This window comes from Danio rerio, chromosome 17 (assembly GCF_052040795.2).
Source record: "Danio rerio strain M-AB ecotype USA chromosome 17, GRCz13ab, whole genome shotgun sequence".
NCBI classification, from domain to species: Eukaryota; Metazoa; Chordata; class Actinopteri; order Cypriniformes; family Danionidae; genus Danio; species Danio rerio.
The window spans coordinates 18,747,223-18,770,747 of record NC_141037.1 but is presented as its reverse complement, the minus strand read 5'-3'; the positions used below and the strand labels follow the sequence as shown (position 1 = coordinate 18,770,747).

Sequence of the window (23,525 nt, the reverse complement as noted above, 5' to 3'; positions counted from 1 at the left end):
TCATTGTTTTACATTTTGGATGACATAATGGATTTAGATCACCGCTTTTTAAGCCGCACAATCTCAGAAAGCAATTTGCGATGATTCACAACAGTTCACAAGGCCTTCCCAAACCACCCAGGCATTGGGCATTTGCAGTCATAATTATTGACACGCTTGTTTATTCATCCTTTTTTTTATCTTTCACTCAAAGTAACCTTTCATTAAAATAAAACAATTGAAAGTGGATGAGATATCTTATTGTGAAATAAAGGTTGGGTCATGCTTTGATTTAAGGTATAATTCTCACTATTAAAAAAACACTACCTACAGTGTGCATTTTAGTCCTACTTTGCTTTTTATTAATTGTTATTAAGGTAGTAGTTGGTTTTGTGTTTTAAGATATTACTTTATAAATACTAATAAACATCCGATTTCTAATAATAGGGGCAGCAGGTAGGCTCAGTGGTTAGCACTGTCGCCTCACAGCAAGAAGGTCGCTGGTTCGAGTCCTGGCTGAGCTTGAGTTGGCTTTTCGTTGTAGAGTTTATATGTTTTCTCTGCGCTCGATTGGGTTTCCTCTGGTTTCCCTCACAGTCCATAGTACTGGGTTGCTGCTGGAATTGTATCCACTGTGTAAAACCTATGCCGGAATAGATGGCAGTTCATTCCGCTGCTGTGAAGTACAGTAATTATTTAATCATGATAATCGGCATGTAATAAGCCACTAGTTAATGAACCTTTTTCACAAGAAGGTCATCAGCATCTTAATTCCTTGAAAGTTTTTTATGTCTTGGTTTTTATTTTATTTTATTTATTTATTTATTTTTAACGTATGTACATTTATTGAACCATACTTTGTAACATATCATTAAAAAACTAAGTATGCAAGGTGTTTGTAATGCAGTGTCTATAGGCAGGGCCGGTAAATTAGACATTGTTTTCAACTTTAGCTGTCATTATTATTCTCACACAATTTATTATTATTATTATTATTTTATTATTATTATTATTTGATTGTCATGAAAACACTATCGTCTTGCTTTTATTTTATTATCTTGGTAAAAAAAAAAAAAAAAGCGAAGTGCAGATGTGTATGTCACGTAAATTGCTGAAGCTGTTCAACCATGATTTCAATCGCAAAGACCAAACGGATAAGCGGCTAGTTTTAAATCAAGAATGGCAGTTTTTGTTTATTGAGCTTAAATCAAAAATACATAGTAAGAACAGATGGTGTCACACAAACACAAATGTAAACACACACCCAACCCAGCGCAATCCATCTTACTCCTTTTGCACCTCACTGCCCTTTTAAAAATCCTCTCCACGGAATGTGCGATCTGTGACGTCAGGATTGGTGAATGAAGATTGACTGGTAGGCAAGCCAATCAAAATTCGAAACTACACAATAAAAGGTGGGACATAATAGAAGTTTATGTGGTACTTTCCTATTTACTGCTCTCTAAGTTTACCCAACTGATGGCTTCAGCTGCTGAGATACCCAGAAATGTGAAAAGGGTCCATAGTGAGAATTGGTACTTAAACTAAAGTTGGTGTTTAACCCTTCCAAAACATCCTTCACTCTAGGCATGACTTTGGCCAAGCGGCTAATTCTAAAAACCTGGAAATCTTCTTTTTGAATTTGGTTAATGGGTATGGTCTCCGTCATCCATTTGGAAAGGCTCCTACGGATTTATGAGGTCCAATTCTAACGGAGAACCTTCCTGGGAACCCTTTCTTGAATACTTAGACCTGAAACATGCTCAATCCAAATCCAGCATCCCTCTTGAAAACTGGCTGACACACCACCTTTTAGAACAGGGGTGTCCAAACTCGGTCATGGAGGGCTAGTGTCCTGCATAGTTTAGCTCCAACTTCCTTCAACACACCTGTCTGGAAGTTTCTAGCATACATAAAAAGAGCTTGTTCAGCTGGTTCAGGTGTGTTTAATTTGGGTTGGAACTAAAATATGCAGGACACCGGCCCTCCAGACCAGAGTTTGGACTTTTTGGTGACTACATACTCTGTAACACTACATTGTTACTCCAGCTGAACACACATGTATGGCAATTCATATTATACTTACCGGTAAAGTGTGTATATATTGAGACAATTGTGTTTGTTTATTCTGTTGTACCCAGAAAACCTTGGAAATTTTAATAAAAAAAGCTTAAGTGTTATCAAATAGTTTTCTCCAAAACCTATTGGTCAGAACTACTAGAACCCTTTTATTCGAACATTTTTGCAATCTCCATTTGCCAAGCAAATTTTATTGTCTCCTAAAATGTCATATGAGTTTGGAGATAACCCTAGAAAGAGATTAGAGACACGTTTTCTTTACAGAATTCCTTCAGATTCTTTTGGTATTGGCCACACCCTCTCTCGTTAAACAAATACACCTGATAATCATTAAAATCAATAACCATTAGAAGTAATTGGTTACAAAGATGTCTCTGTAGTAATAACTCAGTTTGGTATTATATTCCCAATGTTATATTTGATAAATTAAGTGGCTCATACTTTCGTTTAAAATGTCATTTAATACCTTCTAAAGTTTTACTTGCTTGGAAATTGTGTTACGTGCACAATTTTGTCCCCACACGAAGAAATTCTTTGGAATTACTCTGTCTTAATTTGTGGGAAATCTCTTTTTAGTGGTAGGTGGGTTGAAAGAGGAACCGTTTTTGTTTTGGAATTATTTAAAAATGATGGCAATATTCTGGAATATGAAAAATTTATGACGTTGTATAATTTTCCTCTGTCATATAAATCCTTTGATTGTGTTTTAAAGAGTTTGTCACCAAGTTATGCACATTTGTTTAAAATGTTTCTTCAGTTTAATTAGAGGAAAACCATTATGCTTAAACTTTTTTTTTTTTTTTTTTGAATGCTGTGTCTTTTTAAAAAAATAAAAATAAATGTGACAACAGATATGTCAGGCCTCCCCAAGTTGTACATTTTTCTGGACCAATTTTCTTACAGCATTCAATAGAAGAGAGCATGGTTATTACCTGAAAAATTCAGCATATCCAACAAAATAAGAGAGATACAGTTTAAGATTTCTTTGTAATGGATATCCTACAAATTCCCAAATTGCTAATTATTTTTGTATATCTAATTTGTGTACTTTCTGCAATATACATGAAAAGACTTTATTTATAGTTGCACTCATGTTAAACTTCTTTGGAATAACATAATTTTTTTTATCGTCCTTATTTAAATATGACTTAAATTTGTCTATAAAAGATATATTTCTGTATTTCTCTGGTAATAGCCATGCTCTCAATCTTATTGATATTTTTTTTTTGGCTTACACTGAATTTTTTTTTTAATACACAAAAATAAGTTCCTAAAGGCAATACCTAGATTTAAGACTTCTTGCTGAAATTGTTTTCAATATTGAATCTCTTAAGCTAATTAATAATTATAATAAGTAGAAGTTTCTTAGAGCTTATGATAGTATTTTTTTTTTCTTAATGATTGAGGCTTTGTATAGTTTTTTGTTGTTTTTTCATAATGTTTTGTTATTGTACTTTTTCTCCAATGCAGTGATGTTATTATTCTTGTATTTAATAAAAATAATAATAAAAGATAAAAAAAATTCTCATAATAAAAAAACATGAAAACAATAAACATTCAAGTTTATACAGCTTGGAGTTGGACATTGTGGATAAAATGATGATATGGTTAAAATAATCACTTGCCTAATAATTGTGCTACAGTTTATATTGTCATCATGACAAAGACAAAAAAATGTTGTTAAAAATCAATTATTGAAACTATATACATTTAAAAATGTGTTAAAGAAATGTTTTCTCCATAGCATTTAGGAAATATTTGTAAAAAAAAAAATTACATGATGGTTAATAATTTTATCTTCAACTATATAAACTGAAAAAGACATATGCATCACCACAATTCACTTCTTTTTCCTCATACATTTTAAAAATAGCACTATTTGCATTCCCAGAAGCAACGTTTACACGCCATCAGGAAAAAAGTAAATACTAAACAATTACGCTAAACAATTAAAGTTAATTCCAATTATTGGGGGAAAGCACATAACAACAGCAGCCAGGGGAGTGTGACTAGATGTTTGATTTATTCTGTGTGCTTCAGACTGACATTTCCTCATGGTACTTCACACTGGCTCTCTCTGCATTATAACACAGCTGAGGGGAGATGCTTATCGCAACTTATCTTCAAAGAGAGCGAGAGTGGGTGGAATAATTGCATCGGGGGTTGTTTTATAATAAATACTTTCTCTTCTGTTGGGGCCAAGGCATCTTCGGGAAAAACGCTTTACATAATCATAAATGGACTCCTTATTTCTTTGCCCATCGACCCTGCATTGAAATGGACATGTGCTATTTATGCCATAGGTTGTAGACTTATTTTTTAGTTCTTTTTTTTCTTTTCTGTATTCTTTGCGTCTTTTATTTTGAAACGGCACACATTAAGGTCAATTTCATTCATTGGATTTGTTATGTATACTAGTATATACTTACATACTCATATATATATATATATCATTTCAAATTTCAAATCTTTAGAAAATTAATTAAATATCAATTTCTTTGAATAAATATCATAACATTTTAGTAGTTTTTAACTGTAAATATATCAGAACTCCGATTTTATCATTCACTTCATTTAGTTCAGGGGTCTTAAACTGCCGGCCCATGGGCCAATAGCGGACCACCCCCCTCCTCTCTCCAGCCCGCAACTGACATCAAAAATTTAATGAGACATAATTCTGAATCACGATCATTGTTAGTGCCAGTGTTGTGCAGTCTCATATACACAATACTATATGCTACGGTTACTTTCGGTTTCTCTCAGCGTCCGATCGAGAGTAACGCACAAGCAGATTATTTTTGGGCCTGATTGAAAAGTTAAAATATACTTCCGTATGTGCTCTATTTTTACTAAAGCTGTATTTTTGAAAATATTCAAAAGTTATTTGATTACAATTAGTTTTATACCACCTGTATTGTGTTGTGCAAACACATCTCCATGGCGTACATGTTATGCTGGTGGTGTAAATAGGGTCCTTTTTCTAACATTCGATTCAAATGGTCTCATTTAATAGATTTTCCTTATATGCATATTAAGACAATAATAAAAATTGACTGCTGACTGAATTGAATGTGTTAAAGTAAAAGTGAATATACAGTTAAAGTCAGAATTATGAGCCCCTCTTAGATTTTTTTCTTTTTTTTATTATTTCCTAAACGATCTTTAACAAAGAAAAGACATTTTTACAGTATGTCTGATAATATTTTTTCTTCTGGAGAAAGTCTTATTTGTTTTATTTTGACAACATTAAAAGCAGTTTTTGAATTTTAAAAAACCATTTTAAGGTCATAATTATTAGCCCTTTAAGTTATATTTTTTCTCGATAATCTACAGAACAAACCATCATTAAATACCCTAACTTGCCTAGTTAACCTAATTAAGCCTTTAAATGTCACGTTAAGCTGTATTGAAATGTCGTTAAAAAAAAATCTAGTAAAATATTATGTAATGTCATCATTGCAAAGATAAAATAAATCAGTTATTAGAAATGAGTTATTAAAACTATTATGTTAAGAAATGTGATGTGACAGATCTTCTCTCCGTTAAACAGAAATTGTAAAAAAAAAAAAAAAAAAAAAAAAAAAACAGGGGACTAATAATTTAGGGGGTCTAATAATTCTGACTTCAACTGTATACACTTCCCCCCTCTTTGTTGTAGTTTTACAAAAAAAGCAAGATATTGAGAAGAACAATTGCCAGTAAAGTCACTAAAGTTACCCAATCTGGTTTCTGCTTTCTTGCGGTATCTGTTAAACTTTTGGTTGAGCAAAGACTGGGACAGAGTAATAATAATTGTTATTATGCCTGTTATTAAATTGCAGTATTTTCATAGCAATTTAAACTACCCCTTCAATATGTACAATAAGAATAAAAAAGAAGGAGCTTTGACTGCATATAGTCTGGGGAACTATGTCTTAGTGTATCTATGCATTATGTTTGCACTTTTTGTTGTGCTTTAATGTTAAAGTTAACTCTACACCATAACTTTTCAATCCAGATGGATGGGGCAACCATTACTGCATCCAAAATGGTGAAAAGCCTTGGAGTAATGATTGATGACCAACTAAACTTCTCTGACCACATTTCTAGAACTGCTCGATCGTGCAGATTCGCACTCTATAACATCAGAAAGATCCGACCCTTCTTATCTGAACATGCAGCTCAACTCCTTGTTCAAGCTCTTGTTCTCTCCAAACTGGATTACTGTAACTCTCTACTAGCTGGGCTTCCAGCTAACTCTATCAAGCCTCTTCAACTGCTCCAGAATGCAGCAGCACGAGTTGTCTTCAATGAACCTAAACGAGCACATGTCACTCCGCTGCTAGTCCGTTTGCACTGGCTGCCAGTTGCTGCTCGCATCAAATTCAAAGCTCTGATGTTTGCCTACAAAGTGACTTCTGGCCTTGCTCCTTCTTATCTGCTCTCACTTCTGCAGATCTATGTGCCCTCCAGAAACTTGCGTTCTGTGAATGAACGTCGCCTCGTGGTTCCATCCCAAAGAGGGAAAAAATCACTTTCACGAACGCTCACGCTCAATCTGCCCAGTTGGTGGAATGAACTCCCTAACTGCATCAGAACAGCAGAGTCACTCGCTACTTTCAAGAAACGACTAAAAACTTAACTATTTAGTCTCCACTTCACTTCCTAATCTGCAATTGCCTCTTTGAATATCACACTAACTGTACAAAAAAAAAAAAAAAAAAAACTAATACTACTAATACTTCCCTTCTTAGACTTTACAGACCTGAAACTTGCCTAAAGCACTTATTCATTGTTGCTCTTAGTTGTGTAAATTGCTTCCTTGTCCTCATTTGTAAGTCGCTTTGGATAAAAGCGTCTGCTAAATGACTAAATGTAAATGTAAATGTAAAGTGGCCCTCCAATGATTTGTCAGTAATTTGTTTGGCCCCCTGCCAATTTTGGGTTGAGACCCCTGATTTAGACAAATTTAAAGGTGTTTTTATTAGATCCACAACTGTCAAAAAAAATAAAATCTCTCTAAATACTGCCATTTCCTGAGTATTCATAAATAGGAGGCTTATTTTTTCAGCTTTCAGATAAATCAAATTTTCATTTAATATTTTTTACATTTATGGTTTTGCAGTCACTATATAAAATAGCAAAATAAAACATTTTTTTATTTCAAATAACTTGCAATAATTGGCCCTCTATTAAAATAAAAAAATAAAAAACTAGATATAGAAAACTAAAAATATACGTTTTTATTTTACAATTTCATATACTAAGAGCAGTAACTAATATGATAAAAGTTAAATGAACATTATACATACATTATAGCATTATAAAGCAGTGGAAAACAATAATAATATACAATAAAATGTGTCTGTAAATGATAAATAAATGTTAATAAAATGATACATAAAATGGTTTCTAGTTACTTGGTAAAGTGTTTTTCGAATGGTGAGGCAACAGCACTTATATAGTCCTGGGTTGTGATTTTTATTATTTGGTTATTTAAATATTTGGTTATTAACATATTTAAATATGTTTTTATATGCAAGTGCAAACGTGGAGCAAATTATTAAAATTGATCAAGGAAATAAAAGACTTAAGGTTGTTCAAAAAAGCTATCAAAAATTGGTTGTTTGATGAGGGCAGTTAGTTTGCATGGTAAACGATGATGTTTTTTTATGTTATTGTATTGTGAATAATTTTGTTACTGGTACTTTTTGTTTTATTTATTAACTGTAATTTACAGCCATATGTTGTTGTTTTTAACTGCGAGGACCACAATGGAATCCAGCTCAGGGCTTTATTGTGTTTTATCCTCGACAATTTTATTTCAAAATGTATGGGATGCTTGTATTTGTATACAGTTTGTCTAAAATCTGTCAAATAAAAATTTCATTCAAATAAAGAAATAAATAGAAAAATAAATAAATATCTAGATAAATAAATAAATGAATAGATAGATAAATAAATAACTAGATAAATAGATAGATAAATAAATGAACAAATAAATAAATAGATAAATATATGGATAAATAAATAAATAATAAATTAATTAATAAATAGATAAATAAACGTATAGATAGATCTATAATAAATAAATAGATAACTAAATGAATGAATAATTAAACAAACAAATAAATAAATAAATATAAAGAAAAATAAAAAATAATTAATAAATATTTTTACCAATTAATTAATGAATGTATATTACAAATGATATGCTATTTTGTGACATTTTGTTAGTCATAACTTTTTTTTTCATTGTACATGTTATTTAGTTTGTTCTTTAGCTCACTCAGATATATTTAGTTATATTTTGTTATATTTAGAAGTTTAAATAGAAATAATTACAGTAATCTAGTCATCTAATCAAGTCAAAAGCCAGACCATTAAAATGAGTGGTGTTTCTTATTGGGTGTGTGCAAGGTTAAAAACAATGATTAACAATAAAATATTTGAATTTATAAGCAAATACTTAACCTAAGCATACAAGAGAGAAAAAAGATCTCCAGTGAATGTGCATGATTGCATCTCTTATTCTCTCTCTTTTTTTTTTTTTTGCTCTCTCTCTCAGATCTCCAGAAACCTGGGCAAGATATACAGCGAGATGATCTTCGTCAACGGCTTCGTGCACTGCGATCCTCACCCAGGCAACGTGCTGGTTCGAAAGAGTCCTGAAAGCAATAAAACGGAAATTGTGTTACTCGATCACGGCCTGTATCAGGTAAGACATCGGCACAGACTCGACAGAGAAGCAAATTCATCACATATTACACCCCATTATTCACCCGCGGCCCCCGGGTCAGCAGCACTCATGCCTTTATATGCGGCTGCAGACTAAAAGCATTTCATTTAAGTGGCCCTGAAGCTCCAGTGTGTTTTAGGAACTGCACATTTTCACCTCTTTCTTATTATAAGCTGAGATGCACTACTGGAAAAATACATTATCAGGACTTTTTTATTGTTTTGAAAAAGTCTGTTCTCTCTACCAAGGCTGTGTTTGTTTGATCATAACTCCAATAATATTGTATAGATTTAAATGATTTTTTGTATTGTCATTTATTCATGTGATTCTAAGCTAAATTTAGTCTGGTCGACAGTGTTGTGATCATTCAGAAATCATCATAAATTCTACATTAAAACAACTTATTTTTAAATCACATAAATAATAGAGGAATGATATCCTTGTTTTATAAGACATTACTGGATAGACTTAAAGAAAATTCAAGTATTTGGAATAAATTTGTTGTCAAAAATATGACAGGAATGGACTCTAATCTATGAAGAATCTATTGTATGAGCTTTGGGTGCAATATTTTTTCTAGCTTGATATGTGCCATGACATTTTCTACCCATTTAGTGTGTGTTGGTGGTTTAGTAGTTGACTTCCACTGTAGAAGTATAAGCCTTTGAGACAACAAGGAAGAGAACCCCCCCCCCCCCCTGTAGTTTAGTTTTCTTTTTTAAATACTTCCCAATTGATGTTTAACAGAGCAAGGAATACTTGTTACAATATGTCTGATAATATTTTTTCTTCTGGAGAAAATCTTATTTGTTTCATTTCAGCTAGAATAGATAAATAAATATTTTTTTTATTAACCATTTTAAGTTCAAAATTATTAGTCCCTTTAAGCTATTTTTTTCGACTGCCTTCAGAACAAACCATAATTATACAATAACTTGCCTAAATACCCGAACCTGCCTAGTTCACCTAATTAACCTAGTTAAGCCTTTAAATGTCACTTTAAGCTGTATAGAAGTTTTATCCTTGCTGCTCTTTGAATCCATAAGACCATAAGAATAAAACTTATGGTCTTAATAAAGAATAATCCATTTGACAATAAGATTGTTTGACAGATGCTTTCTATTACATGTTAGTGGGGCACAAAGCATTGAAAATAGAGAAACTGTCCCGCAGGATACCTTCTCCATCTCTATCCATACAAGTTCATTCTCCTAATTTTCAGGATCTGTCAAATAAATTTATCAATGTTACAAGACCAATTGTGATACGTAAAGTTGGGCAACGCCAATCCCACAACTACTTTCTGCCTTTTTAAAAATGCTTTCCTAATTTGTAGAATGCTTTTATTGGTCAATTTAAATGTATTTTTTAATAGTGTTTCCTTTTCTTTTATAATTCATTTAAATGTCATTTCTCTTTCACTAATGTTGGGGTGGGAAAGTACATTCTGAAATATTATATAAGTTGATATTCTATACTATTTGCTGGGTTTTATAATATAATTAAAATCAATATAAATAAAGTTGAAAAAAGAAATTATAATATTATGAATCGCTGTTATGTTATGATCAGTTATTAACTGTTTTCAATTATTATAAATGGTACTTTTTTCTGACAAACTGTGATGCATATTTATATAAAAAAAAAATAATGCACCAAAAATAACAGCATTTATTTGAGATGAAAATTTTTTTCTTATTATTTTTAATAGATTTTTTATTTTCTTTTTTGAACAATTAAGATTTTTTAAAATGGATAATAATAATAATAATAATTATTATTATTATTATTACTACTACTATTATTATTATTATTATTATTATTATTATTATTATTATTATTATTATTATTATTATTATTATTATTATTATTATTATTATTAGTGGTAAGTAATGATGCTGAAAATTCTGCTTTAAATCACAGGAATAATTTACATCTTAAAGTACATTCATAATGAAATGTGTTATTTTAATTTGTAATAATATTTCACAATTTTGCCAACAAATACAGCTTTGGTGAGCAGAATAAGTTTGTAAAAACATTAAAATTACATTCTTATACTGATCCCAAACTTTTGACCGATAGTGTATGCAAACACACCATCCATGCAGATCACTGAACTTCTGTAATCCCACATGATGTTTTTCTTCGTTTTAATAAATCCTTGGAGATTATACGGTGATAAATATGACATTAACATTTGGTTGCTCTCTTGGTCCAAAACTCTAACACATGGCATGTGGTGTTTAGTTTGTGTCAGTGTTGATTAATTGGAGTGGCAAAATGCTGCAGTCCTAGTGGTGTCTCAACGAGTTCTGTTTGTCTCAATGAGGGATTTGCTGGCCTTTAATTTAACCCCAACATTTAATGAGGCCCATAAGATTTCATATTAGCAACTATCCAGTAATCTCATCTGTCTTTCTGTGATACTAACAACTTCGCAAAACACAAGTTCCCATTTATTCGGGTCTCTAAGACTATGAATGTAAACTTTAGATAGCTGTAGTTTTTGGGTTAGTAGTTAATGATGATGTTTGTTAATTTTCCAGTGTAAAACCAATTAAAATTATAGAGTAACTATGCATCAATATGAATCACACTGTAAAAACCAATTGGATAACTTTACTTAAAAAAAAAGTAAACCTTTCAAAATATTGAGTAAACCTTCATTTTTTTTTTAGTAAATGAATACTTTGTGAATAATTAAAAATAATAATAAATGAACTTTTTACAGAGCACTAATGTTGTTATGCCAATGCTTAAATATTGATACCTAAGAGTCACCTCTATTTTGACATTTTCCACATCTTCTACAATTAAATTTAGTCATTTAGCAGATGTTTTTTTTTTCCCCCAGAGTGAATTACAATTGCATCATAAAGCGCTTATAATACAATCTTTCTGACATTGCAAAATACAAAAATTGTACATAAAATGATAATTGGTCAAAATAACAACAAAAAATATATAAAGTATATATTTAAACATTTTTTTATTAACCCCAGGGGTCTGATGTGATTTTGGGGCCCTTCGGAAGTTTTGCGTATCCTGATATTTGTACTTATTTAAATCAGAATTATTTAACTCTCTTTTAGTTTTTTTTTCTTTTTTTAAATATTTCCAAAATAATGTTTAACAGAGCAAGGACATTTTCACAGTATGTCTGATAACATTTTTTCTTCTGGAGAAAGTCTTATTTGTTTTATTTAGGCTATAATAAAAGCAGTTTTTAATTTTTTAAAAAACATTTTAAGGTCAAAATTATTAGCCACTTTAAGCTATATATTTTTATGTAGTCTACAGAACAAACCATCTTTATACAATAACTTGCCTAATTACCCTAACCTGCCTAGTTAATCTAATTAACCTAGTTACGCCTTAAATATTATTTACTGTCATCATGGCAAAGATAAAATAAATTAGTTATTAGAAGTAAGTTATTAAAACTATTGTGTTTAGAAATGTGTTGGAAAAAAAAAACGTCTCTCCAATAAACAGAAATGGGGGTAATTAACAGGGGGCTAATAATTCTTAATTCAACTGTACATTTGAAATGTTCAGCACAAGCTGTGCTACAATAATATGTGAACAAGATGGATGATTGTTACATTATTTAAAAGTATATATATTATGCATGGTTTTTCGGACGGGAAATCACTGAAACGAGGCCTAAAACACAAACTAAAAAGCTCTACACCAAACCTTTGACAAATGAGTCTTGCAGCCTAGAAAGGCTTCGATGTGAAAATCATTATGATCACTCAATCACAAACAACAATAAAAAGTCTTTGTCAGCACTGCTGTATATCTGAGAGTGTTACATTTCTATTTCCAACTTCAGAAGAATAAAGAAGGCAAAATGTAGTAGAATAACATTGATATTCAATCACAACTTGTTAAGAAAATGTCATAACTCCTCCAAATGTGTTTTTTTCTGGAAAAATATGTGCTCTAAATTATAATGTTTTTATTCAAAATATAAAAAGAAATGTTACCAGACATTTTTAGAATAAAACTAATATCTGCTTGTTAACAAATGGTAATAATAAATGTTTGCAACTCACTGTGATACAATCAAAAACCACAGTCACAACATTATAATACAATACATATATACAAATTAAACACATCATCTAAATATTCATTCATTCATTCATTTTCTTGTCGGCTTAGTCCCTTTATTAATCTGACGTCGCCACAGCAGAATGAACCGCCAACTTATCCAGCACATTTTTATGCAGCGGATGCCCTTCCAGCCGCAACTTATCTCTGGGAGACATCCACACACACATTCACACACACACTCATACACAACGGACAATTTAGCTTAACCAATTCACCTGTACCGCATGTCTTTGGACTGTGGGGGAAACCTAAGCACCCGGAGGAAACCCATGCGAACACAGGGAGAACATGCAAACTCAACACAGAAACGCCAACTGACCCGAGGATCGAACCAGCAACCCAGCGACTTTCTTGCTGTGAGGTGACAGCACTACCTACAGCGCCACTGCGTCGCCATCATCTAAATATAAATGTTCATATTTTTTCTTTTGTATATTTTTGTATTTTATGTATAGTATCTGTATATTTATACATATATAATTAAATATGCACATTACACATGTATATATTGTAAATACAAAGTTATCTTAACAAAAAATGATAGACGTGATTAATCATTAATTTAATCTTTTAATTATTTTACCTTCTGTTTTTTATCTTGCCTTGTAATACTAACACTTTCTATTACTATTTAAGAGAAATTGCTCTGACAACTCTATATATCTGTTAATTTTAGGTTGTATTAAGGCGAGTGTATATATTCATGCCTAATGTCAGATGGCCAGAAAGTGATTAGTTTTCTATATATTATTAAAATATTGGTGTCTGTGATGCAAACTGTAGTGTACAACATGGTTTTATAAAACATTCACTGTAATGTGTGATTTTCTCAGTTCAAATGAGTAGCAGCTTGGACCCAAAAACAGTATTCGATACATCAAGACTTAAAAAGTGGATAAACAGTTTACTCAAACACATACATAGTAAAATGTTTGTGAGTTAAATTATTTCATGGTGGAAACAAGCTTCCATAATCTTTAAGAAAAAAACTATCTTGATCACCAAATCTGTCGAGATTTGTTGAAATGCTAGTGATATTTCAAAACATTACTGTGTTTGTTGCATTTTGATCAACTATTGCTTCCTTGCTGAGCAAAAGAGACGGCTTAACATTCCAACCGGTAACAATTTGAATGATTTTAAGCTTGTGTTAGATCTGTTCAAAAGGCCAAACAGTAACAGAAGTTTCTGTGGAAGGTGCTGAACCAGGACTTCAGGCTGGACTACTGCAGGCTGTGGCAGAGTTTGATAAAGGGAGACCTGAAAGGCATCGAGCGCTACAGCAGGCGTCTGGGAGCTGGAGATCTGTACCCACTGTTCGCCTGCGTCCTCACCGCTCGCTCTTGGACATCAGTTAACGCCGGCATCAGTCAGACGCCTGTCACTCAGTCTGAGGTAACACTCTCCAAACACATCTGATATCTTTCAGAGTTTCAGGCATAGTATTTAGATTAAATGCTTGTTTTTACTGAGACTTTAAATGTACCTTTAACATTTTATCTTAAATGGGTCTAACTTTTTTTCTTCTTTTTTTTTTTCTCTTTTGAGCCGTTCTCTAAGGTCCTTTTATAATATTATCAAAGAAAAAAAAAAGAATTATAATTCAGAAGTAATGGGTGTTTTCTGTCCTGTCTTGACCTCCCTGATCAAAACACAAAGTTTGAATTTGTTTGACTGAAGCTTTCAAAAGTTTGTTAAAAAACAGCTGTGTGCCCACCAGTGTTGCGTATGTTCCTTTAAAAGAGTAATTAGTTAAAGTTAGTTACTTTTCAGAAATAACTAAGTAAATAACTAACTTACTACTAAATAAGGTAGGAACTGAGTTACATAATTATTAAAGTAACTACTTACCAGGAAAAGTAACTACTTTGTTACTTAATCTAATTTGTCAATTGACTTTAAAATAAATATAAAACATTGTACCCTAATCTACACTATTTTAATGTTGTTGTGGGACAATGTGAGAGACAACCATCAAATTCAACATCATTATACATATTATCATTACTATAGTTGCACAATAAAACACAATAAATGAACTTTAAAAGAAAAGTAGTGCTTTTATAATTTCAGTTTGCAAAAGCTACCTTTGAACTTGTTGGTTTTTTCATCGTTCAGACTTCTAGTCGTTTGTTTGTGCGACTAATAGCCCCAATTTTGACTCGCCTACAGGTTTTAAGAAATTGCAGACAAATGCCTAAAATTACAAAGAAAAATCGTGCTCGTTCACGCGAGTAACAATTACACAATGTGTACTATCAAAGACACGATCTGAGAGAATCGCCGATGAGTCGCCCATGCCTGTGAAATATTTGGCGTGCTAAATATCTGGAGCTGTTGGCAAGTTTTGACTGAAAATAATATCGGTTATAACCTACAGCCTATGAGAGAGCAGCATCCACTAATGTGGGTAGTGGGAGGTTGGGGGAGAAGTTAAAAGTGCTTATTTTGAATTAATTTGGACTCAAGAAATGGAGGAAAAACTAGTGTAAATTTGGCAGGAGCACCCGTGTCTGTTTGCCGTGTCGTGAGCGATATCACAACCGGGTCAAAAAAGAAAAAAGTTGAGGAGAAATTGCTAACCCCCTTAAACCCAGGTGAGCAAATAGGTACATTTTCTACCCCATTAAAGGCTTCTTTCTTATTATGTAGTTAATAACAAAAGATATACATGTTTTTGGTTGTGAGACGAAGTTTGGACAAAGTTGTCTGCGATTCTTCTTATTTTAAAGTCATGCAGAGTGAAACCCCTGTCGCCAATCCATCTTGCAGTATAAACAAAGCAGCGACAAAACGCTAGCCCAGATAGTCATGCAGTGCGAAAACATCTGTGACACGACTATTTTGAAAATAATGCCGTCTGAACTCAGCATACCTGTGCATGTGCTTGTGTGTAAACACCCGCACTACTTTGCCTCTAATTGGCAAACGATGGAAATGTACTCTAAACCAATCATCGCATTCTCAGTTACATAGCATTCACAAACACACCAATCATCATCACTGGTTGCCCCGCCCCAGCCCTGAACACACACACACACACACACACACACACTCACACACACACACACACACACACAAATACTCAAACACACACACACATGCATATCCCAGAGAAAGAGAGGTCCTATGTCTGAGAGACTCACTGCTTGGATGAAAGCCACTTCAGTGATCTCAATTCTAGTAATGCTTATTTATTGTCAGTAACGGCAATGTCGTTGTAACAGGCGGAACAGTTATTTATTTGATTACTCATTACTGAATAAAGTATCGCCATTAATAATGCTGTTTATTTATAGCACCATTATTCCCATCAATGGTGCCCAGCGATAAACGTTTGCATGCATGTTTGACAGCCTGCATCCTTAATACACTGTAAAAAAAATTCCACCCAATTTCTTCATGTTGTCTCAACACAAACTAAATTAAATTAATTGTTTTTACAAATTCAATAGGATTGAACATAAAACATATAAGTTGTGAGCCCCCCCCCCAAAACGGCTAAACAGGTGGTGATTAAGAACGACTCTTGAGTTAATAAATGTATGAGATGTTTTTGTAATGCCACAACATCTTAAGCCTTGCTTATTAGCAGCGTTTTTCAAGATATTTTTGGACATTCATGCCAAAGTGATTTTCACTGTCGGTGAGCACGCAAAATCATGACGTTAAATGGATCTTAATGAAAAGCAGAAATAGACAAAATGGCTTGTTAGACAAGATACTCACTTGTTGGACAGAACAAGATATCACTTTCATTCTTTTTTCATGTGTATTTACCAGGTAAGCTTTTCCACTTGTGTCTTACCTCCCCCTTTTAAACGTCAGCTATAATTGCACTTGAAAATTGTCCCGATGTGTGTCAAAAAATCCAGCTCATTTTTTTCCTCAATTCATGACTCATTTAAAGAGGCCAAAAGATGGACAAACTTGTACAAAATAACCAACAGCTTTATATAAAACTTGGAAGCTAAAATTGGTGATTAGAACAATGTGTTACATTTCCACCACACATTTGAGGTGTTTGGCCAATCACAGCACTCTTGATCAGCTGGCCAATCAGAGCACTCTGATCTTTTAAGAAGGTTGTAATACTCGATATTATGTGATGAATATTGGGTTTTTGAACACAGAAGAAAAATTGTCTATTTCAATACAAAAAAAAAGCAACAACAATCTTTTTCATCCAAAGCGGCTTTTAAAACTCCTGGAAACTTATTGGCCGTTTTTCCTTTTAATATAGTCCATCATTTCCTTTTTTTTTCCAAAGGCACAGTTTAGGTTTTTCGACCGATAAACTTGAGCATAATCATTCGAAAATAATGTTTAGTAAGAATATTGAAGAGGACCTATTATGCAAAAATTACTTTTATAAGTGGTGTAAGCACATTTGTGTGGCAACAGTGTAAATATAGCCAGTCTTTGATAGTAAGACAATTATTATTTTTTTATACTAACACTCGATAAAAACAGTCCACAGAAACACTTTGGTTGACATTCTCTTATTGTATGTGTCATCAGAGAGGGAAAGGCCCTCCCATTGAGGACGATCTCTCCCTCATTAACATAAACCTCCCTGAGTGAGAAGCAGACATCCGCCACTAGACTTTTCACCTGATGAAGATAATGTCGGCGACTCAGAGGCATTATAAATATGGAGTTTTAGGATGCACAAATGAAATGTCTCTATAGACTAACTTCATCTGAGAGACTTTTCAGTTTTTTACAGATAATATTAGTCCTGTTTCAATTAATAATTGACAGTTGTTAGTGGGCACAAATGGCCACAATTCAGAGCAAGGTTGACCTGTCCACTCTTTTAACTACACTGTCCAGGTGGCTGATCTGGTGGCTGATCGTGGCCAGAGGAGTGTGTTTTGGTCAGTGTGTTGGTGGTATACTGTAGAGAGTTTCTGAAGGCCTAACCGGAGCTCACCTCTGTGGGGGACATTTGGCCATCTGGAGGGTGTCAGGGACATTTATTTATACTTTTATTGCATAACCTTTTACAGGACGTAAAACAGAGTTCAGGCTGCACAAACATGTTATATCAGAGTGTTACATTTTTTATAAGGGTAGTGTTTATTCTGTCTTCTACTCCTGTAAACCTGTAGAAATAAACCATATCATATTTGTGTGCGACTAACAGTAGTTCAATTATACTAAGAAACATTTGATATAATATTTTAAAAGCATTATGTAACGTTTTTATTGTGTATAAACTTAGTTGGTCTTTCACTAAAACATTGTTATAATGTATTTATTGTTTATAGTTAATCATTTTTCATACTTTTCATACTTTGTTTGTAATAACAAACAAATACATTTGTTAAGAATTGTGCTAGGACATTTACAGACATTTTTATCATCCCTAAAAGACAATGCATTGATACTTATTAATACAATGCATTATATTCTATATTTATAGATGCATTTATGACTATAGTGCTTGATTTGAGTAATACATTAGTCGTATTTATGTCATATGTAGTATAAATGAGCCAATCTAAGTGAATTTATTATTAAAAAAAATTGCTGTTAAGCTTAAAGTGGGTTAAAGTGAATATATTCTACAGTTTTTACATATGCATAATCAACTATAGACCTTTTAAATTTCCTTGATAAACATTTTTACATTTCATATAAAGTTGAAATATTTCTAAAAAAAAACATTATGTTAAGTCTAAAGTGTGTATTTATTGCCAGTTCTAAATACTTTTTCTTATACTAACATAATATGCAGTCAATGCGCATTATATATGTATTTTAAATACTGTAATATTTGAAAACCTAGCATTAACGCTTACAAAGTGTATTTTTATGCTTATTCTGAATATTTTCTCTTAAAGTTAAAGTCAGAATTATTTATCCCCCTTTGATTTTTTTTCTTTTTTAAATATTTCCCAAATGATGTTTAACAGAGCAAGAAAGTTTTCACAGTATGTCTAATAATATTTTTTTCTTCTGGGGAAAGTCTTATTTGTTTTATTTCGGCTAGAATAAAAGCGGTTTTTAATTTCTTAAAAAACATTTTTAGATCAAAATCACTAGCCCCTTTAAGCTGTATTTTGTTTTCTGATCGTCTACAGAACAAACCATCGTTATACAACTTGCCTAATTACACTAACCAGCCTAGTTAACTTATTTAACCTAGTTAAGCCTTTAAATCTCACTTTAAGCTGTATAGAAGTGTGTTGAAAAAATATTTAGTAAAATATTATTTACTGTCAGCATGTCAAAGATCAAATAAATTAGTTCAAATGTGTTAAAAAATCTTCTCTCCGGTAAACAGAAATTGGGAAAAGAATAAACAGGAGGGCTAAAACTCCTGAGGGGTTTATTAATTCTGACTTCAACTGTACATGATATGTTTAATGAAGTATAAGTAAGCCATTCAGGTTGCATTAATTAACATTTTGCACTATATAAAGTTGAAATAATTATACAAAACAATTTATATTAAGTCTAAAGTGTGTATTTAAAACTTCTTTCTCATATACTAACATACTTTGCAGTAAATGAACACTATTTATGTATATTTATGCATTTGAAATAATGTTTAAAACTTATTCTTATTTTTTTCTCTCACATAATATGCATAATCAAGTATAAGTAAACCATTCAGGTTGTATTTATTAACCTTTTTGCATTTGTATAAGTTTAAATCAAATATGAAAACATTATATAAAGCTTAAAGTGTGTATTTTACTTTACACACTCAGAAATAAAGGTACAAAATCACTGGGACAATCACAGGATACATTTTTGCGCCTAAAAGGCCCTTGGAGTGCATATTAATACATGTGCATATGTGTACAAAAGTAGTTAAAGATAGTCATGTCCACCTGAAAAGCTTACGTTTTTAAAAGGTGCCGGCACAGTGACAGATTTTGTACCTTTATTTTTAAAGTGTGTAACATAATATACTCTAACACATATGCAAAATTAGCATACATATGTGTCTAATTAGTAGGTCATTCATTAAATGTAATAACAAATTTAAATGGTTATAATAACATTATATAAAGTGTGTATTTTAAAACTAATTCAGATAATTTCTTCTGATATATCACAACATGCATAAAGATTCAAGTAAATGTATAAGCATTTTTACATGTTTATAAATTTCATTTTGTAATACATAACTTGCATCTTAGACTGTGTGTTTTAGATCATGTATTATTATTATTATAGAATACTTTCCCCAGTATTAGCATAACAGGCAGTCTGCTATACATCACTTTAAATATGTCTGTACCTTTGATACATTTTACTCTTTTAAATTTGACAAAAGCAGACAGGAGACAGTAAGAGCGATTGACATCATCACTTATACTTGACTATTAGCTGATTTGTTGCTGGCTTGTTTTGTGATCCTCCTCATCAGTTCCACTTACGTCTATTTACTTAGTCAGTCATGTCAGCGTGTGGCATTTTTGAGTGCACTTTTCTGCAGGTGGCTTTCCTTTGTAGAATAATTACCCAGAAGCCCTTGCGAGGATAATTACGGGCCCGGTTCATGGCCACTCGTGTTGGGTGTATGGTGTGTTTTTTTTGTTTTTTTCAGGGGGTTGTAGTACCTCTTCCTTTCTCTCCACCCCTATAAAAGTGTCCGATTCTCCAAGTCACTGCAGTCGTTTCTTGCTCCAACATCATCAAATTACCAGGATGTTTTTGAAGTAGTCTGGTCTTCCATAATTACAGGCAGTTATAAAGGCGGATTGCACATGTACAGCTGTGGCATTTGCAGAAAGGGACGCCGTCTCATCTGCATAAGAAAGGAGAGATAAGAACATATTGTATTGCCAGCGGAGAATAATGGGCGGCAAAAAGTACAACAACAGAGCTTCATGCGCTATGTTCCAGAAGCGAAGACAAAGGATCTTTGAGTCTATATATTTATATATAAGAATACGCTTTGTTCAAGGGTTTTGTTGATGATTTAGGTAGTGGAATCTGACTGCCGCAGGACCACAACCATTCATCAAGTCTGCATTATTCATTATTGCATGCTAAAATTAATATAAATGCATTTACACTTGCAAAGGTTTGGGTTAGTCATAAAATAAGTAAAACCTTCTTTTTTATGAAAGAAATGCATTCTGCTGAATGCATTTAATTGTTCTACTAATTATTTGTGTGTTTACCACCATATACATATAAGTATTTGCTATTTCAAATAGATAATGTTTGGGTAAATGTTTTGTTTAAGAAACAAAATAATGGTAACACTGCAGTTCCAGTTTAAGGATCAATTTTCACTATTTATTGTGGCTTATTATCAGAATATTATTAAAATGTTTGTTTATTACTTATTATGTTTGTATTCTGCATTCCGTAATTAGTAACTAATACGTAAATGTAACTGCTACCCCAATAGCAGCAATTTGAGGAAATTTTTATTGAGAAAAAAAAAACAGTTATTGTATAATTATTAGAGAGAATTGTAATTTTAAAAAGTGACAATGGGCTCTATTTCAACAATCTAGGCACAAAGTCTAAAGTGCATGGTGCGAAAGCATCAAGGGGTGTCTGAATTCACTTTTGCTGTTTTAAGGATGGAAAAATATGCTTTGCGCCATAGCGCAGGGACTTATAGGGTTATGCTTATTCTCTTATTGAGTTATGGGTGTGTTTTAAGTATAATGTGCAATATATCAATCAGTGTCATGCCATAGTGCATTTGCTATTTACTTGGCGGACTTTGTAAGTGGAAGAACTGAAGGCTTCACTAGTGAGAAAACAGTTAAACAGACCATCTGCAGTGAGAATAAGGAACAAGCCTCCTCCTCCTACATTTTAATCGTTTAATTTTTTCATATGTAAAGATAGTTGTGTATTTTTGTATGTGTGTTCAGCAATGTATAACCAATTGAACCTGCATAGGCACATAACTAATGTGCTTTGCTCTGGACTTTAGACCAGCTTTTTGTTTATCAATGACGTGGTCTGTTTTAGTTCTTCAAAATAGCAATGTGCCAACAATGCACCTTAACACAGCACCTTTAAAGACCAGCACACCCATGATTTCACAAAGTGGCGAAATTGGATTTGAAATTTAAAGAACATGATGCAAAACATGAAAATTACTGTTGCGCTGGTATGAAAATAGCAACAAATTGCATCATACAGGTCTTGCACCTCATTGCACTAGGTGAAGCGTAGGGCCCATAGTGTTTCATAATGAAAAATAACAACTCGGGCTCAATCTGATTATGTACCCCTATATACATTTCTGGAGAGTGCCAAATAAGTTTCAGGAGCTACTTTTTTTGCAGTTTTTGTTTCCTCAAATCAGACCAGAGGTCGCTGTGTATGCTTTTTAAGATCTCAAATTTCTCTCGTGAGTGCCATTCACGCCTGCTGTTCTCGCGTAAATCCACCAGAGGCCGCTGTGTATGCTTTTGAAGATCTCAAATTTCTCTCGCGAGTGCCATTCAAAGCTGCTGTTCTCGCGTAAATCCACCAGAGGCCACTGTGTATGCTTTTGAAGGTCTCAAATTTCTCTCGCGAGTGTCATTCACGGCTGCTGTTCTCACGTAAATCCACCAGAGGCCTCTGTCTACTGACTGACTGACTGACCAATCAATCCCTAAACCAAACTGATAGTGTTTTAAAAAGCACCAATCGACAAGCACCCACCCACTTCCCTCAATATAACTGACAGTGTTTTTAAAAGCAATCCAGAAAAAGAAAAGCCCTTTTGGCAGCCTTATTTTTTACCACATTTTCAGATTTTACCACATTCTCAATCTGTTATTTACTAGTTAATTTTTTTTTTTGATTTTGTATTGTTTTACCTGCTTTCTGCAACTATTCTTCACCAGACTCGAACCCCATCGTCACGGTCAACTCCGCTTTGCATTTCAAATCCTCTGATGTACACGGCGAGCCACTTGACAAACTGGTAACAGCGAGGAAGCCATCCACACAGAGGTAATCGATCAGCTGGTAAGTGCGAAAAGGAACGCCATCATACCGGCCCATAGTGTTCGTTTTAAAGACAAAATGGAACCATGCGCTCCTTTAGCTTCATAATTTACGATCTTCACAAATATATATAGGTATGTTTTCTGAATGAGCCTGTTGCAACATGTTTTCAACAGAAATAAACAAGCAACACACTTGTTTTCATTTGCAAAAAAAAAAAGAAAGAAAGAAAAATTCTGAGACTTCTAGATAAAATATTTTAACAGTGTTTATTAATTTGTAGATCACAGTTAATTGTGTCAGCCTTTCCCCTAAGAATTTTAACCCAACAATGTTCGTGTCATCCTTTTTGCAGTTATATGTCATGTGGTTCAGACTTAGCATCCACTTCCTCTGTTCATGATGTATTTTTGGAGTGTTACCATTGTTAGGTTTAGTGTCTGCATCCTGCCTATAGCTATGCATTGGATATCTGTGTACATGACCAAGCTTAAAGGTCAGATGCAAACACACACCTCACACCTACCTCACCTGACCCTGCACACCATTACTCCATTCACTGACTGCAGCTCATCCGCAAACCAGCAGGTGATGTCTCGAGTGTTTGGATCCAAAAAAACTAAAACTAAAATTTCAATTTGATATGTGGCGTAGTTAAAACTAAAAGATTGGTGATGTTTTTCAGTACACAGTT

The 23,525-nt window shown here is 32.9% G+C and overlaps 1 protein-coding gene across 8 annotated transcripts in view; it reads left to right on the top strand.

Moving 5' to 3' along the window:
* The window catches only part of adck1 (aarF domain containing kinase 1), a 267,137-nt gene that overhangs the window by 200,312 nt on the left and 43,300 nt on the right, over positions 1-23,525 (top strand). For 4 of the 8 annotated variants that reach the window (XR_015512397.2, NM_001123049.1, XM_087288384.2 and 1 more), the window contains 2 exon segments: positions 8,606-8,755; positions 14,099-14,296. Coding sequence is in view for 7 of the 8 variants with exons in the window: in NM_001123049.1 (NP_001116521.1) it covers positions 8,606-8,755; positions 14,099-14,296 (348 nt within the window). In the remaining variant the exon portion in view is untranslated. 8 annotated transcript variants of the gene reach the window in all.